General features: G+C 38.4%; 1 protein-coding gene across 3 annotated transcripts in view; it reads right to left on the bottom strand.

Annotated features, from left to right (window-relative positions):
* Positions 1–648: 648 nt before the first annotated feature.
* The window catches only part of znf385a (zinc finger protein 385A), an 89,352-nt gene continuing 70,282 nt past the window's right edge, over positions 649–19,718 (bottom strand). For all 3 annotated transcript variants that reach the window (XM_016513208.1, XM_016513209.1, XM_016513211.1), the window contains 5 exons: positions 16,931–17,102; positions 6,386–6,715; positions 2,643–2,827; positions 2,424–2,516; positions 649–2,314 (listed from right to left, as the gene is read on the bottom strand). In XM_016513208.1, coding sequence (XP_016368694.1) covers positions 2,087–2,314; positions 2,424–2,516; positions 2,643–2,827; positions 6,386–6,715; positions 16,931–17,102 — 1,008 coding nt within the window. In that variant the 3' untranslated portion in view covers positions 649–2,086. The remainder of the gene's footprint in view (positions 2,315–2,423; positions 2,517–2,642; positions 2,828–6,385; positions 6,716–16,930; positions 17,103–19,718) is intronic.

Here is a 19,718-nt window from a genome sequence, read left to right as displayed (position 1 = left end):
TCTATCCGTACGCACACAACAAACACTACACGATACACACCGACGTGAAACTACAGCACCCATAATAGTGCCTCAGTAACTAATGAGAAATGGAGGTAACGTTCCATCAAAGCACAATGGTGGACGCTAACCGCAATTAGCATGACGTAATGGCATTATCATGACGTTTCCCACACAACGCAAACAATGCCACGAACAAACAAAAAAGTGAACTAAGCTACATACGCATAGGCTATGGCTGACTACACATTGTTTGCGTTCAGATATACCCTGTCCCCCACTGAGATGAGAAAAGACCCTTTAATATGAAGGGCCCGTCCCTGTGGGTGCCCCTTTCTTGCTTTAAACGCCCAGCTTTTGTCCTAAAAAGGCTAGTTTATCTCTGTGGAAGAACGTGGAGGCCTTTAAGCAGCCGTACCATTTATAAATTCTCTAATACAACAAATGACAATTGCTTATTGCATTGCAATATCTAAACAACAGTAAGACATTGTCGCACTTTGCTTATCAGTGAACTGGCGCGTATCTCCACCAACACGACAGGCCCTAGTTTGATGTTTATGCTTATGTTACTTTACTTCCTCCAAACACGATTTCTACACGTAGATCCCACCCGAGTGCAGGTTTTCAATCTTCCATAGAAAAATATTCCTGTTTTTTTCTTTTGCTCAATGATTTTTTTTTTTAAATTTCCACAACAATATTTGTTCAACGTATCAGTGTGCTATGAAAACGAACCAAAAAACAACAACATCAAAACAATTAATTGATCATAATAAAAGAACAAAAATAATATTCATTGCATGGCTTTAGATTCAAGACAGGAAGTTCATACCAAAAAAAGGGGAGATTGCACAGTCGGGTCCTCTGTGACCTCCTCTGCGTCTTCTCTCTGTTCATTTTTCTAGACTCTCATGGGCATCCGCTGGAGTGGCTGACCTGTTATGTCAGTCCTTGCGGGATGCAGGCCGTCTCGTGAGACTAAACGCGGAAGTCGGACAGAAGGGGGGCCGTATTGCTTGGGGTTGCATAATGTCCACTGAACATACAGAGACAGAATGAACAGAGGAGCCTGTATGTACTGTAAGTCCAAGTGTGTGCTTAGGTTTGTTGCCTTTCTCTGAGAATCAAAGTACCCGTCCATCTTATCTACGTACATATTTCACTTCGGAATATTTCTAAAGTCAACCAGCTTGAATGTTCTGAACTAAACTACGCTACGCAATAGAATAAATAGACGTCTACTGATTTTCTAAGATCTAAGACAGGGGTCTGGGTTTTTTTAGTCAACCGCTCCTAGTGCAAACGGATGCAAAAGCGACACAAAAGAAATCTCGAGTGTCTCTTCTGAATCCCTCTGTTTCCCTAGCGAGATGCGACTGTATGAAGTCGGGCGCCATGATAAGCTTCTCAATTCAAGTCAGAATTGGGGAAGTGTCGGCATCCTTAAACCTTCCCCACAATCCCCTGCTCGGAGTCTTGACGTGGTGGAACTGCGACGGAGATTGGGGCGTTTTCCTCTTGCAAAGATGCCAAAGCCAGACAGGACAAGTTGAATACAGCGAATGCTACGAGAAGCATACTGATGGTTTCTGTAGGTTTCTCAAGGTGCACAGGGTTGAGGGTGCATTTATTCCGAACAACATTTAACTGTAGTCTTTGTGTGTTTTGGGGTGTCTAGAAACTGATTCCAGCATGTCTGGCTACCATGTGACTGCTGCTACCTCACAGTATGAGTATAAATAGAGGGAAGGAACAAGGACGTCAGATGCACTCTGCATACGATATTGCTCTATTCCAACAATCCCTGCATTCGTTCATTTATCCACCAACGAATAAATCACTCGATCCGAACAAACGGAGATGAAGTAGGCGGTTAAGGGTGATGGAAAGAGGGTTGAAACGCCAGTCACACCCTCCTTCGTGGCTGTGCCCCCTTCTGCTTGGTTTGATGACTGACGTTGTTGTTGATGGCCCGATTCTTGTCATTGCTGTGGTGTTTCATTATTTTTTCGTCTTCACAGTGTGCTTTTGGAGGTGAGGCTCCGGACTGGCTGTGATTGGCTAAGGGCGGGTGAGGGCGGAGTCAGTACGGCGAGAACAGGATCGGCCCGTGTGAGGTGCGTATGGGCCCCGGAGCTGGTCTCAAGATGGCATGGCTGAGGGGCGGACCCTGCAGGAGGTGATGATGCGGATGGGGGGCGGAGGCTGCTGCGCGGAGAGCGAGCTGATTGGAGGAGGCTGCCGCTGCCATTGCCGCAGCAACGGCCAGAGGACTCGGCAGGAGGCCGGCACCTAATGCTTTGGTGAGATCCTATATGAAGAGAAAAATATTATGACCCAACAACGATATCATATTGTAATCTGACATACAATTAAATGTGCATGCAAGCACATTTAAATTAGGATTGGTTACCACTTACCGCAAGGTCAGCTCCCCTGTGCTTCTTGTGTCGGCTCAGGAGGGGGTTTGGCTTTCCTGCCACTCCGTCCCGGTGCCTTCGACTTGATATGTGCTGCAAACATATCAGACATACCAATTTTGAAACATATTTAGCTCGATAACAATATATACAACATGTAAACAGCATGACAAGCATTTAAAAGAAAAAAAAATTACGAACACCATGACCCTCGCTCACCTGTTTGAGCTGCAGTTCTGAGTTGACCCGGACGTTGCAGATCTCACAGTGGAAGGTGCGTTCCTGAGTATTGGGGTCCGTGGCCCCGCCTCCCTGCTCCCCGCTGGGCTTCGGACCCAAACGAGGGTATGCCTTAATGGGGCCCAGTCCGCTGCGGGCTTCCAGAATGGTTTTGTGTTTAGTGCCTGAGGAGTGAGGAGAAATACAAGTGGGGTTTTGAAAATTGAGTGTTGTTATAAATAAAATATATTGTATATATGTACATACATGCATAAAAATTAGGGAGTTATATTCAACAAAGCTGCAATTATTTGACTGAGTAATTTTTTTCAGTAATATTTTAAAAATATTATTACAATTTGAAATAACTTTTTTCCTTTAATATATTTTGAAATGTCATTTATTTCTGTGATGACAAAGCTGTAATTTTAGCAGACATTACTCCAGTCCTCAGCATCACATGATCCTTCAGAAATCATTATATTACTGATTTGGTGCTTAAGAAACATTTCTTATTAGCAATGTTGAAAACGGTTGTGCTGCTTTATATTTATTATCTAAATTGTGTTTTTTCCCCAGGTTTCTCTGATATATAGAAAGTTCTAAAAAACAGCATTTGTTTGAAACTGAAATATTTTCTGACATTAAATAAATGTAAAAATGTAAATAAATAATATAATATAATATAATGTAATAAAAAGAATTTATGATAAATAATAAAAATAGCAACAAAGATAATAATAATAAAATAAGAATATTATATTATGATAATAATAAATACATAACATTTAATTTAATATGAACTACAGGCAGTATTGCAATATCTGGTCACAGCTTGAATCTTCCGCTTTGAATTACCCTTAAAGTCCTTGTGAACTGGAAGTTGCTGCCGACTTTATTTCAGTGTAGTGACGTATTTCCAGCTGAAACGGAATATTGAATAGAGGGCATGGTTTTATTTTTGCGCTCCTCCTCTCTGTCTCTCACTCATAGCAATCTAACGGTTGGAGGGGTGTGTTTAAGGATATTCTGCCCAAAACGTCAAACTAACGTCATCAGAAAAGGAATGCCATTCCAGAGCTGAAGTAAATGTTCAGATTTTGATTAAAGATTACGAAGACAAACTATTTTTTTCAGCGGATTAACTTGCACGGACTAATTGTTCACATCAAGACTAGCAATGTGCGCTAGTAAAGTAAATAAAGTCAATTTTGATTTCATGCGGACTTTAAATGCAACTGCTCATGCTAGGGATGATTCTTATTTCTGTCCACATGTCTAATAGGCAGTCACACCATTCTTTTGTTGGAATGCTTTGCACTTGGAAATCATATCCTTTTTTGAATTTCATTCAGGTTACATTATTGTACAGTACTGTTCATAAATCAAGAAGTATACTGCCTGGCTTTTAATTTCAAAACTTTGTTACAAAACTGAATTCATCAAGTCTTAGTGATTCGTTCAGTTTGGCTCTCCTCATTACAAAGAAGCTCATCAATTCTCCATTTCCTGTGTTTGGAGCCGTGCAACACATGGTTCTCCGTAAATGTTTCGCCATCATGTTCCTGGCCTCACAATGTCAATGATATGGACAAAAAACACGTGACGTCCACATGCTTGGGTTCCTAAGAACTAATGTCTTTGTTTTGTTCTTAACCAAGAAAACATTGGGAATGTTGAAAATGTTCTCTTGCCAAACCAAAAGCAGGCTTCATTTCCCCCCTCTTGACCAAAAGTTCACCTTAAGTTTGGGTTTAAAGAGACAAGGCAAAAAAAACTATCTTCAAACTGCTCTTCAAAAATGCACTCTTGCAATATTCAGACTTAAAATTTGTTCCAGGCAATGAGCGTTGCTGGTTTCACTGTGTAACAGTGATTTGTAAATGCCATCTGAGAACTAAACAGATAAAATAGGAATTGACAGCTGTGTCTGAACATACAGCTGCAGAAATATAGTAAGCTAAAACTCTTCCTTCCCCTCCCGACTTATACCTGTGGTTGTCTGCACAACATATGATTTGATTTTTTTGGCTGTGGTTTAGAGAATTAATTTAGGGAATGGACTGTATTGATTCCAGATAGCTTTCTGAAACCCAGACTGATTAAAATTTGCCATTCCATTGGCAACAACGCCCTGATATCACTCATAACTTGTAATGTTTACTTTAAAACATGGTCTTGTTCCAAGAGGAACGACTTCCATGTAGCTTCCATGTATCAAAGTGTGAATATGTGCCGTTTAATTTTCAGACCACATAAACAGTTGTCAAATACTTTATGTAAAGGCATTCATTTCTTTTGGCCCGGGGAAAAACAGACCATTTAATCAACAAGCTCAACATGAGAAATTCCTAAACAGACGGTATAAACACTGAAACTATGACTGCAGTTTTCCCTGATAAATAAAAGAGGAGATCAATAATAAATAGAGTTGTGTGTGCTTTTGCAGCAAAGTCTTCTCTACATTCACCTTCATCTCATCAAACAGGGCTGTTTGTGTTGACACAAACTGAATAATAGAGCAGAACGAGATATGCTCAGGCATTCGATATACCACGAGAAATCAAACACTGCCTAAAATACTACAAGCTGCACTGCAGTACAAAAGCTGATCTACTTCATTCGTTTTTTTGCAAACCGAGAGGACAAGCGGCGCTGTAAAGTTGTGTATAAATCATGAGAGAGAGAAAGCTTTTTAAGACGCCCGTTTTAGAAGTTTAAAGGGGTTTTTCGGTGATGGACGTAATTGCTAGTGTTCCTCTAGTGAGCTGCCTTGAGCTATGCAAAGCATATTTCTGCTGCTCACAGAACAAGATCAATCTTGCAGACTGTTCTTAAAATAATTATGCCTTCTGAAGTCATTTGAGCATGTATTGAGAAAGACAACCAGAAGGTTCGAATTTAACATTTGCAAGTGCAAAATTAAAAGTAAAATCTAAATAAGGATTATAAAAATCCTGTTAAGTACATTATTTCCCAGTTTGTCAGCAACTTTATTAGGAACAGAAATATGGTGTTATTCCAGCGGAATGATAGTCTGACTCAATCAATCAATAAAAAGAAAGAAAAAGTCTGCCAACAGAAATGTATTTAGTATGCATAATTTATGAAAAAAATTAATGTAATATTCTATATGGAACATTTATTGCATTTAGCAAAACATGGCAAGCAATAATATGTCCTCACATTTTGTGATAGGAAGTTTTATGGAGATATTTTATATATTATGAATATTTATTATATAATTATATTATATATTATGAATATTTTTACAGATATTTTAGTAAATAACAGTTAATTAGTAGATAACAGTCAGATAAAAGTGTCATTGCTGATACACACAAACACACACATAAATATATAGGTAATTTAATAATAATATATATATATATATATATTTTTTATGGTTGGTTGGTTGGTTAATTTCCTTGCCACTGGCAAAAATTTTGTCCCCTAAAAGTAGAATTAACAGAGCAGAGAAACACTATATAACCTCTGCATTTGCTTTTTTTGTTTGCAACAACATTGTGCATTTTAAAGCCATAGCAGTACAAAGTCACATGTACAGACTAGTGAGTCCCTCAAACAAGAAAATACTCAGGGAGCATTTGTTATTATGTATAATCTATCCACCTCTAAGCGCTCATTGGAGACTCTTTTTTCCAAATGACGGATGTTTTGTGTAATCAGTCAGCACAGTAAGTTATTCAGTTCAGATGAGCTGTCGCTAAATGAATGTTCACCTTTATTGTGGGCCTCCAACTGGGAGAGCGAATTGACGGCCACTTTGCACAGTGAGCAGTAAAGCAGCTTCTTGGCTTTGTCCTCTTCGGTCTCAGGGTTGCTTGGGGTAATTGATGGCGCCCCAGGGGCCCCGGTGCCAGCCTGCTCTGGGTTAGAAGAGCCACAGCCGGGAGATGAGGAGGTGGCTGGAGGTGGTTGAGGGGTAGTGGGGGTGGGCAGAAGAGGACAGGTGGAAGGACCGGGGGATTCTGGGGTAGGGGGAGCAGAAATGGCCGCGGACCCTGGGGCCACTGCGGGTCCATTTAACTGTGGCACTGGCCGCGTCTCATCTGCAAAGCAAAGCAAACAACAAAATGACATTTAAATGGATTATTTATGGAAGTTAATGGCCTCTGCTGTTTCATTTTTGAAAATAGCAAAACTGCTGCGCAGGAATTCAAGAGCTTTCATGCCACAGAAATGTGTTTTCCTGTAAACCTCAAACCAGGCGTACCTCAAATACCTCGTCTTAAAGTGAGCAACCCCAGCTTTTATAGACCACATAAAAACAAGTTTGCAAAAAAACTAACTTCATAAAATAAAATTATATACATGTTTGTATTTTTATGAGCCTTCACATATTGTTTAGTTTAATGTCAAGTAAAATGGGAGATGCTTAGCAATATATAAACATACATTTCAGAGCATCCAGGACTCAAAATAGCAGTCTTTGCTTCTAACTTCTGTTGACATAGAGACTAAACAAAACCTGTGATAACTGCCTCAGAAAAGGCAAAGGAAAACAAAGGAAAGTTTTTGAAAGAATTCTAACCAAGGCTGCATTTATTTGATCAAAATACAGTAAAAACAGTAATACAACTTGAAACATTTTCAGCAGCCATTACTCCAGTCTTCAGTGTCACATGATCCTTCAGAAATCATTTGAATATGCTGATTTGCTGCTCAAGAAACATTTATTAATATTATCAATGTTGAAAACAGTCAGGCTGCTTAACTGTTTTTTAGGATTCTTTGATGAATAGAAAGTTCAACAACATTTATTTGAAGTAGAAATCTTTTGTAACATCTTAACTGTCTCTTTCGTCCAATTTAATGCAGCCTTGCTGAATAAAAGTATTAAATAAAAACTCAAATCAAACCCATGACCCGGGCATTGCTAGAACCAATTACTTTACAGAGAAAAACATGTTTTGTCATTCACCCTACTTTGGGTTCATACTAAAAAACCCTCAAATTGGAGCGGGGTGTTACACAGTTCCGGCTGTCACCTTCAGTTTAAAAAATGGGTTATCAACTAAAAAACAAACATCCAACCTACAGATTATGGCTTTAGAAAGACTAGGAAAAAGTATCTATTGGGGGGAAATGTAAGCAGTGACTTCAACACTCAATTTCCTTACAAAGATGATGTGTGTTTTTGTCATTTTACAAACATTTAACCACAACGTCTTACATAAACTCTTAGTCATTCCTTCCCCTCCCCTGAAGAAACACAGTGTTCGGATTTTATTCACCATGGCATTTGAAGTTCAACAGCCTCTGCTGTGGTGGAAAATCCTGAATGGCAGGTGGATAAGAGCTGGTTAGAAGCAACCAGATCCCTCGTTTTACAGGAAACAGTCCTCTCTCTCTGTACATTGGAAGTTTCCAGGCAGATTTCTCAGTGTCTCTCTGTTTGTGGAGCAGATGAGAGTGTGCTCTATATTTCTTTTGGGCTCGAGCTCCTGTCAGAGCCTCATAAAGATCATCTGGATCAAAGCACAGGGCGATGACATACTGCTCTTTTGGAAGATACAGGATGTTACAGAAAACCCCGTGACCCTTCAAAAAAACACCAAATATAGTCCAATAGCTATTATAGCATCAGAATGGACGGACCAAACTATGTGGCTTGTACTTGGTGCAGGTTTGGTTTTGAATAGCTTGAACTTTTAACTCTGAGCTAATATTCCCAGGGCTCTTTTCCACAACACACCCCATTCCCTTTCAGGCCCCCACCCTCCAACAAACACACACACTCACACATTATGCGTGTGTAGTGAAAAAATGTGGGTTTGGCCATGTGCATGTGGTTTGTGTTAGCAGATTGTGGTTTGGGGGTGGAGGAGAGTGTGTGTAATGGAGGATTTCAGAATCCTGCATCCTCTGGATGGTTGCCATCCACCACCATCATTGACATGCCCTCCATGTTCGCTGCAAAGTGTGCCCGTCTGCCCTCCATTTATTCTTGCTCTGCATATTTGAAAGTGCGGTTACACAACATGCAATCTCAGAAGACTCATATTTAATTCTTACATTAACACACGCCTTCCTTCAACTGCTGAAGGAGTCAGCCGCTGTAAACACTAGCTAGTAATGATATAAATATTTTTAAGAAGGTTCAGAGGTCCAAAAGAACCCCCAAATATTATGACTCTAATATTACTTTAAAAGTGCAACTGTTGCAAACCAACAGTGGGCAGGGAATTATGGACATCACTTGGTATTTTTCTAATATGCTGATTTGCTGCTCAAGAAACATTTCTTATTATTATCAATGTTGAAGACAGTTTGTGCTGCTTAATATTTCTGTGGAAATCTTGATACTTTTTTCTTTGATGATTAGAACAGCATTTACTTGAAATATAAATCTTTTGTAACATTATAAATATTTTTATATATTGAATGCATCCATGCTAAATAACTTCAGAACTCATACATGGTTTGTGTATATATATATATTCATTAATAAATCCATTAATATAAAATATACACTCTTTTAAAATATGTTCAAATGAATTTAGGCCCTATTTGATAAAGTAATATATTAGTGCTGTCAATCGATTAAAAAAAGTAACCAAATCGCAAATTTTTTCTGAAATTAATTGTGATTAATTTAATTAATGTAGAAACAACATACAGTATATTTTTTAATATTTATTTAATGGCATCTTTTTTTAATGACTGAAGGTGAGTATCACTGATACCAATACTACTGATGTCTCTGGGAATTTTTTTTTTTCTAATAGCCTATTTAACCATTGACTGTAGCCATTCAACATTACAGTATAATTGAGAGCTAGGGTTGGATATCGTTTGAATTTTATCGATTCCGATTCCGGTTCCGATTCTGCTTATCGAATGATATACTGACGTATTTCGTGCATACTGGTCGATAAATGTGAAAGAGAAGTCAGTTCTGGCCTGGAACAACCTTTGTGGAAATGCACGGAACAGTTCGAGAACAGACACATGTCGGGAACCTGCATCGGGACCACTGTTCTCTGTGCTCTCGCTACAGATGTGTGCGCTGCACGCAAACAGTGTGCAAGTTCTTTCCCTTCCTGCACTTAAATAGTTTAAAATCACATTAAAATGCGAACGCGGGAATCGTTAAGCGGAATCGAAATGCACATGTCTTATCGAATACCCGATTATTGGAAATTTGGAACCGGTTCTCGATACCCAACCCTATTGAGAGCTACCAATTTTAACATTTATTAGACTTTAAAAAATAACAACTTCTAATTTAAGTAAACTTAAAATAATCTTCACATAAGCCCATTAGAATAAACGTCATATTTACCTGTGCCCTTCAGCAAGTAAATATACAGAAATGTAATACATTTATCAAATTAACTATAGATGAATCCTTAAAGCTACAAAAGTTATTGATTTACTCTTTTTTTCTTTTGTTCTTTGATAAACAGACATCACAGCAGCTGGGTTATTAGGTTATTTGGCTGCTATTACTTTAAGAGCTGCCGCTGCTGAACGTGATGCAATCTGACACGCATGCTCGTAGTTTCATTCACACTATAATATGAAATGATATAGGCTACAGTGTGCGCCAATGTATTTGTGGCTACGAGCACAGTATAACGAGCACAGTATAACGGCTGACAGGACAGGAAAATAAATTTTTACTGACATATGGCCTGACAACATCTCATCTGACCGCGGTTCACTGTTGTTCTGCTGAAGCTGCCTCGTCACCTGTACCGTTTCAGTGCTCGTTGACTAACGCCTGGTGCTGAGGCGAAGTGGAGTGCGCGTCTGAAAAGTCTCCTGTTTGATGTGCTCGTAAAGACATTCTGCATCTAAATAAACGCAATTCTTGTCAAGAAAAAAAGAGACAGAAGCAGCAGTTGTGAGTAGGGTGGCCAATCTTAGCTCCGCCTCTGTTAAATATTTTTAACGCCGTTTAACTGCAAAAATGAATCGCCTGCCTTAACACCTTAATTTTGACAGCACTAATATAAAATATATACTCTTAAAATATGTACAAACTAATTTAGGGAACAGTTAAACATTGAATTTATTTAATAAAATAATGATATTTTAAACCATCTGCTATTAGATATTTTTTAGTTTTAATGATTTAACTTTAAATATGTGATCTTCTGTGTTCTAATCCACCATAATATAAGATTTGTAATATTTATATGAATGTATATGAGCAGCAGGAACAGGTTTTTTTCTGATATAACTGTAACTGATACAATGGGTGCAAAAAGCAAATGGGAGGTGAAGAGCACAAAATATAACAAATTATTACAAATTCTAGTGGGCTGTCACTTAATTATAACACACAACAGGATGTATACTCGTGGTTGGGACTAAATCGGACATGACAGAAAGCGTAAATGATGCTTGTGCATTCAGTAGAATTATGATAGCTTAGTTACAGGCTCCACATACAGAACCTGAACCCACGAGAACAATCTCTCAGTTTCCAGACAGTAAACTAAACCTGCTATTAATGCTGCTCCGGTTACACAGCCGCTGACAGCTGTAGCGGAGAAGACGGTGTGTGACGTGGTGAAGCAGGGGTCTGGTTGTGACCTATGCAGGTGGATCAGATGTTCTAGGGGTCAGGTAGAAGAGAGGCTGGCCTTTACCCCACTTCTACCCTGCCCATCATCAAAGATTAATGAGCCCTGAAACAAGATGCCCCAATGAGCTTTGGGACTTATTAATTATGGAGTCGGGTGCATTCATTTGCCTCGCTCAGATCGCTGTTTCCCAGATGCATCTTCCATCCATTACAGCAGACCTGTTTACCAAACGATCCTCGTCGTCTTTTATAGAGTCTGCATGTTAGAGTGGTGATTCTGCCACTGTAGCTTAATAGAACAGAGCTGTCGGAGATGGAGAAAATCTAGCTGGAAATTTAATGGCACTTCAAGCTTATGCTGTGAAATATGGAGGCCCAGACGAGTGTCGTGCAGCCTTCTGTCTCTATACAATCTCCAGATGTGTAGAAGACTGCTGGAGATGTATAGCTTCATTAAACAGAGTGACTGTGCAGAAGTGGATCTTGGGGACAAACAGAGTGCTATAAACGGTTCAATGCCAAAACTCCTGCACATCCTGCCAAGTCTCCATGTTATTATGGGCCCTGTTAGCCACATTCAAACCTTACAACAAATACTCACTGGGATAAAAGTGTTCCTACAACAGGAAACGTAAAAAAAGAAAGAAAAAAGTTAAATTTAAAGAATAAGCAAAAATCATAATTAGATGAACCACGAATTAAATTCTTTGTAAAAGAGCTAAGATTGCATCTGAGCATAAACTACGTACATTGGTTGGGAACTGATTTTTTTTAGCTTGAATTTCAGCTTAAAGGGAAGTTCACCTAAACAATTCTGTCATAAAATACACCACGTCTGTATTTATTTGATCAGAAATATTATTGCAATTTAAAAGAAAGTTTTTCTATTTTAATATGTTAAAATGTCAAAAATATATACTGTATACACTCCTGTTCAAGTTTGGGGGCAGATTTTTTAAAGAAATTAAAACTTTTATTTTTAAGTTTCAGTTGCTTTCTGCATGTTTCCTTGAACCAGTGATAATTAAATTATCACTGGTTCAGAAGATGGTCACTGGTTCAAGGAAACATGCAGAAAGCAACTGAAACTCTATAGCCACAATAAAGGTGACTCCACAGGCCCGAGTATTGTCTTTCTACCTCTGAGAAAATGCTGGCTCTAGTGATGCGTGAAACAAAATCATCAATAAATTACATCTCCGGCAGTTGAGGTCCAACACAGCCTAGTGTTTCTCATGAAGCGTGGGAATTCTCCTCTTGAGCTTTCACATAAAAATACACACACACAGAGCAGCCAGCAAGATGTGTAGACAAGTGAGATAAAGTGATTAGGCCCAAGCACTGAGCCCTGATGCATCCCCAATATCTAGTCACGTGCTTTAAAGTTAATCTCTGACTGCAGTGGAAGTAAAAAAAAAGATGAAGAGAAACACACCCAGTGAGCTCTAAACTTTTACAAAATGACTTTACACTGTACAATCTCACCCAGACACACACACACACACACACCCCCAATGAGCTTTGGGACTTATTAATTATGGAGTCGGGTGCATTCATTTGCCTCGCTCAGATCGCTGTTTCCCAGATGCATCTTCCATCCATTACAGCAGACCTGTTTACCAAACGATCCTCGTCGTCTTTTATAGAGTCTGCATGTTAGAGTGGTGATTCTGCCACTGTAGCTTAATAGAACAGAGCTGTCGGAGATGGAGAAAATCTAGCTGGAAATTTAATGGCACTTCAAGCTTATGCTGTGAAATATGGAGGCCCAGACGAGTGTCGTGCAGCCTTCTGTCTCTATACAATCTCCAGATGTGTAGAAGACTGCTGGAGATGTATAGCTTCATTAAACAGAGTGACTGTGCAGAAGTGGATCTTGGGGACAAACAGAGTGCTATAAACGGTTCAATGCCAAAACTCCTGCACATCCTGCCAAGTCTCCATGTTATTATGGGCCCTGTTAGCCACATTCAAACCTTACAACAAATACTCACTGGGATAAAAGTGTTCCTACAACAGGAAACGTAAAAAAAGAAAGAAAAAAGTTAAATTTAAAGAATAAGCAAAAATCATAATTAGATGAACCACGAATTAAATTCTTTGTAAAAGAGCTAAGATTGCATCTGAGCATAAACTACGTACATTGGTTGGGAACTGATTTTTTTTAGCTTGAATTTCAGCTTAAAGGGAAGTTCACCTAAACAATTCTGTCATAAAATACACCACGTCTGTATTTATTTGATCAGAAATATTATTGCAATTTAAAAGAAAGTTTTTCTATTTTAATATGTTAAAATGTAATTTATTCCTGTGATGGCAAAGCTTAATTTTCAGCAGCCATTACTGCAATCCGTGTCAGTTTTTTTTTTTCCCAGGACTCTTTAATGTACAGTATAGAAAGTTCAAAAGAACATTTCAAATAGAATATTTTGTAACATTATAAAGGCTTTACTGTAACTGTAACAAATGCATCCTGGATGACACCCAGACACACACACACACACACACACACACTTCTACACACGCTGGGATTGCAATGTCCAGATGGGACTGCAGCTGTCAGGACTCTAGGGGTTGGCAGCTCAATGAAGGCTCTGTTGTGAAACTAGTATTATGGGAAGGCATCAAAACAAAGCAATTGTCGGCATATACAAACAAGCGAGCCACCGGCCCGCTAGGGGTCGGGGTCACGGGAGTAAGCTTTGGATGGAAAACGGCATTCTTTCATATGTATCTGGTTTCACATTTAGATCATGGCCAGTTTGTTTTGGCTCTCTCCCGCTGGAATTCTTTCTAGGCCTAAGGACTATAGACAGTTTTCTCTGGACAGGCAAATCCCTCAGTGAGAGACATGGCTATACTGTCCTCCTCCATCCTCAGAGAAAGAGATGATAAGCAGGACAAAGGGATGTGGAAAATAAGGCAATCATTCTGTATATGATACTGTATGTTATTTTTGTGAAACTTAAAGGCAGAGTAAGTGATTTTTCAAAAACGCTTTAAAAACTGATTCGGGCCGAATCGCAAAACAAACTTGTAGCCAATCAGCAATAAGGGGCATGTCTACTCATGATGTGGAGGAGAGCGCGTTCAGTGCATGGGACGGACATTAGCCGAGCCGAGCGACAGAAAGATAGAGATGGCGGATAAAAAACAAAAGAGGAAAACGTCTGCGGAACGATAAGGCAAGAAGTAGGACCCGTGTAAATATCGGATCAGCTTTCCAGCGCTGGAGAGAACTCAAGGAGCGGAGGCCTGCGATCGGACGCCGAGGTTGCTTTGTTTCTTCTCAATAGGTGAGTAACACCGTGTCTACAACAACTAAAGTCTGCCTACACTGGACGCGAGAAAGAGGTCAAACGACCGTTGAAAACCATTTGAAATGTGTCAGCACGTCATAAATAGAACCCGGCAGCAGTTTTCTGTCGGGATTTGTTGCGCCGCGCCGCTCACGTCCATAGACACGGTGTAACATTGGTTTTGCTTTGTTTCACAGAACTAATCGTTGCCTGGGTTGCGTACGTATGTGTGGGGCGGAGCTATCAAAATAGGGGCAAGACCCTTTTGGGGTAGGGGCGTGTTTGTTTTGGTGATTTCAAATATAAACATTGGCTACCAGAAATCACTTACTCTGCCTTTAAAAAAAATGAAGACAACAGTTTGGAAGGCTTTTTTGGAACTGAAATTATTTAAATGTCTTAAAATGTCAAGTTAATATAATGTATTACATTTTGGAAGTAACTTGCCCAACACTGACCATGACTAAATATCTGCCATTATTTTTTACAATTCTATTTTTAAAAACTGCTCTTTTAAACTTTCAATTTATCAGAATCCTGAAAAAAACGTATAATGGTTTCCACAAAAATATTAAGCAGCACAGTTTTCAACATTAATAATAATAAGAAATGTTTCAGCATATTAGAATGATTTCTGAAGGATCATGTGACACTGAAGACTGGAGTAATGGCTGCTGAAAATACAGCTTTGCCATCACAGGAAAAAATTACAATATATTGCAATTGAAAATAGTAATTTTAAATTTTAATAATATTTCTGTTTTTACTGTATTTTTTTTATTAAATACATGGAGTCTTGATGAGCATAAGAGACTTTCAAACATCTTACTGACCCCAAACTTTTGAATGGTAGTGTATTTGGATTAAAAAACTATTAATGGTTTCTATATTATGTACTTCATCTTGTATTTTCAGATTGAGAATTGTACAATGAGTTACAAAGTGTTTTGTACAAAGAGTGTAAAGTGTAAAAAGAGTATTATACAAAATGTTAGTTGTCTTAAATTACCACAGACTCACATGAATATTCATCACACACCTATGAGACAAACAAGGCTCATAAAATATCTTAAAATGCCACTCACAGACCATAAAACTGTGACTAGGGTAACAATCAACTAACAGATCATTTTAAATAGAGAAACAAACATCCTGATGTCATAAGACAATAAGTAAGTAAACATTACAACAAAATCAACAACAGTGTAAATTATACTGGTATGCATCTAGATATCCAGATGTGTGTGTGCGTGTGTGTGTGTGTGTGTGTAAGTCACACACAGACTTACAGGGAACGTTAAATAAGAGCTTGCAATAGGCATCGAATCCATGGTCCTTCCGAGGCCTTTGAAATGGATTTCTTTTGGCATTCATGAGTGTAGTTTAAAAACTGAAATACAAACACTTGTTTTAAAGCTTCTCATAAAACATCTACCAGCTGTGTATTTTTTTTTGTACCTCATTTCTGACAGTTTGATCCAGATTGAGGCTGGCAAAAACTGGCGCATGAAAAGAGCAGGGAGCACAGACGTGAAGAGAACGGGAAAAGAAGAGCGGCAAATAACAAGCACAAGAGGGAGTCACCCACCCTCTGGCAGTTTATAAACCCTGTGCCCCCATTTCATCTCACCATCATTATGATCTGCCAATGTTTAATCACTTCTCATTAAAGCAAGATCAACTGTGATGTTTCCCTTCTGCCCTCTTAGCTAATCCTCAGACCTCTGAACTTTTTTATATCCACGTTCTTTGTCTCACTCTAACTCTCACTCACTGCTTATCCTCTGCTCCAGCTCAGCCCTCCTAATCCCAAAGTTTATTCTGATACAGAGACAAATGGGCTTCTAATACCTAATAGTCCTGCACACAGCTCCATAAACACATCAGCTAGGCCTTCCTAATAAAGCGGTGACGGTCAAAGTCACGCCACTAGTAAAATTAGACTCTAAATGAGGTGGTCCATGTTTGAGACCTTCATCCAGAATTCCTCAAGATGTTTCAACAAGACAAACAAGGAATGCACCATAGATTGGCTATTTTAAATCTTGGCCTGGGACTGAGGAATCTTGTTTTTGTCTCTTTCTGTTATTGTACACACAGTGCTGTAATTGCCCTGTGACAGACCCCAGACCTTCAGTGTTGGGAATGTTCAATTGGCTGCTTCTTAAAGAGTGAGGTCGGACCACACACTTGGAGAAGATTGAATATTTGTGGCATCTTTATGTCTCATAAGTGTCCTGACTTTCCAGTCATATCTTTTGAGAGTTTTGAAGCAGAATAGACCCCCTTGTATTATGATTGAAAGCTTCATATTCTTCAGTTTAATGTCTTTTCTGTGGAAACACATTTTCTTCCCAAGTGTTCTGTGTGAGTGAGCAGAGACAAGCAGATGTGCATGTTTTACAATCACATTATTCTCAAGCTCTTACCTGTTTTGCTGGGGTCAGTATCTGAGATGGCCGGTAAGGGTCCCGTTGGTGAGGGGGATGAGACGGGCTCGGGAGGAGGTTTGTCACTCTCTTGTGGGCGGCTCTTGGAGGTCTCAATGCCTTTGACTCTCCTAGCATGACGGTTCCCCTTGTAGTGGGCTTCTGCCTGACTCTGAAACAAACACAGACAGTGCTGCTTAAACATTCTATAAATGCAACTTTCAAAGAGGCTGCACACAAACAAAACAGGTAGTTACAAAGTTTTGAAAGCTCAGGACACAGGCCATATTTGACGTCTAGTACTGGATGGAGGCATAAAATGGGCTTATTCCTACATGCTTGTCCCTGGACACTGATGCCACATGGAATCCATTTCCTGTGACTGTGACACTGTTTATGTGTCTGCTTTTAGATGTGTCTAATAAAGTAAAGCCCCCAAAACAACAAACGAATAAACTTCCAATAAAATAAAATGTTATTTATTTTGTATATAAAACAGTTTAGATAATATAGATGAGGTCATTTCAGCACTGTAGTTAAAAATTGATCATGGAACCATTCTATATAAAATATAATAATTAAATAATAAAATTAGCAATAATTATTATTATTTACAATATTTTTATATTTTAATACAAGTTTATTGTCATTATACATAATACTAATAAATGTATAATTTTATGTTGTTGTTATTATTCAAAAATTACATATACCATATAACCATTATTCATGACAAACAATGTGTATTCTGGCTATATATCATTTAAAAAAGATAATAATAAAGAAAATAATAATAATATAAAATAATAAGTATTATTTAACACTTTTATTTATAATTTTGTAAGTTATTTTAATATTACTTTTTAAAAACATTTAAAAATTTAATAATAAATGTTTGATTTATTTAAATATTTATTTAAATAAAAAAGTTATTTAAATTTTAAAACGTTAAAATTTCTTGCAATTTTTAAAAATGTCAAACAGACCTTGTACACAGATGTTATAAATGAAATAAAATAGTATTTATATAAGTATTTATACCATTACGCATGACAAATAATATGTATTCTGATTTAATATAATTTAATAATGATAATAGTAAGGAGAAGAATATAAAATAGTAATAATCATTTATATTGACTTACATCAATTATATCATCAGTTTAATTGGTTATAATTTTAAGCTACTATGTTATTTCAATATTATTTTAATACACATTATTATTATTATTATTATACTTTAATTATATAACTATAATGCTAATAATAATAATGTATAATTAAAATGACATAAAATTAGTTATATCATTAGATATGACAATGAATATGAGGTCTGTTTCTATGATTTTACTATTAACATTGTGTTTGAATAAGTCAAGATGAAGAGACGCAACTGAAAATGTGACCATTGTTAAGCGAAAGGATATATTTAGCAGTCTCAGCGGTCAGTGCATAAACAGCACTAAATCAAAGGAAACACGAAACACTTGACTATTGTGAAAGCTCTAATCTGCATAAACAATTCCACATCTCTGATGTGGCACAATCTGTCCACTCATCGATCACGCTGACTTGACCTCTAGCAGGAACACATTAAGAGATATGTCCAGAGACGTTGACACAGGAGCTGTTGTCTGTAGTCTGCATCCTCGTTACAGAGGAGCGGAGCTGCCACGCGACACAACACGTATCTGACGTGCCTCCCAGCAGCACGCTTCAAACAGATCACCTAGCAGCGGCCTCTCAAAACAGCGATGACTTCAGAATGCATCCCATCAATTCAAGACAAGCATGATGATTATTAAGTGGCAGGATTATGTGTTGTGTGAAACCGAGAATGAGTTGACAACAGTTGCTGCAGACACTGGGAGCAGGACCAAGAGACTCATACCAGAGTGTCATCCAGGGCTCAGATGCTCACAACATTGGAAGAGGCGTGGAACCCCCGCAGAGACTCATGGGAACAGAAGAGATTAAGACAGCTAGGATAGGCCCTTAGAGACAGTTAGGGTACACTTGCAGTGAGGGAATGGCTGGCATTAGGTTGGCCCTTCCTGTCTGTTGTGACAGGTTGTGGGCTGTAATTGGTGATGACAGAGCCTTATATAGCTGGTGGTCTGTAATCTAAGCCTTCAGGGGTTTGAAGGAGCTGCCTGTCTAAAGCACATAGGAAACTGAGGAGGATGTGGGAAAGAGGCACTAAAAGAGCACAGATCTCTGGGATTAAGGAGGAAAGAGGAGAAGATAGCCATGTGGCTCTGGCAGGAACCAGCAGAAAGCTCAGTGGATATGGGGCTAAAGCACAGGTGCAGACAGAGATCACACAGACAAAAAATGAATGTAAAACCACCTATAAGAGTTAAGGAATGTAAAAATGATCAGACTTGCAATAGAGTGAAGAAAAAAAATGCAGAAATAATCCACTTCCACATCCAAGAACAAATGAGAAACACAGTTCATGCCATTGCCATGTGCAAGGAACAGACTCAGTCTAGGGCGGTAATCACAACCATGAGTTACAGAGATGTCAATACTGGAGATTCCAAATATTTTTTTTAACAGTCTGTGACTTGGAATAAGAATCGTAAAGAATTTAACTCTTTCGGTTCTGGTTTCAATTCCTCTTAAAGATTCCAGTTCCACTAATGATTCTTTTAGTACTGTACTTATAAGAACTAAATATGTTTTTTTTTTGTTTTTTTTGGCGTTTTTACGTTTATTATGACAGGACAGTAATGAGACAGGAAGTGAAGTGGGGGAGAGAGAGGGGGGACGGGATCGGGAAAGG

The sequence above is a fragment of the Sinocyclocheilus rhinocerous genome, unplaced genomic scaffold (assembly GCF_001515625.1).
Source record: "Sinocyclocheilus rhinocerous isolate Xijiao unplaced genomic scaffold, SAMN03320098_v1.1 scaffold1406, whole genome shotgun sequence".
NCBI lineage: Eukaryota > Metazoa > Chordata > Actinopteri > Cypriniformes > Cyprinidae > Sinocyclocheilus > Sinocyclocheilus rhinocerous.
The sequence above is the reverse complement of the archived record's forward strand: the minus strand, read 5'-3'. Positions and strand labels throughout refer to the sequence as shown.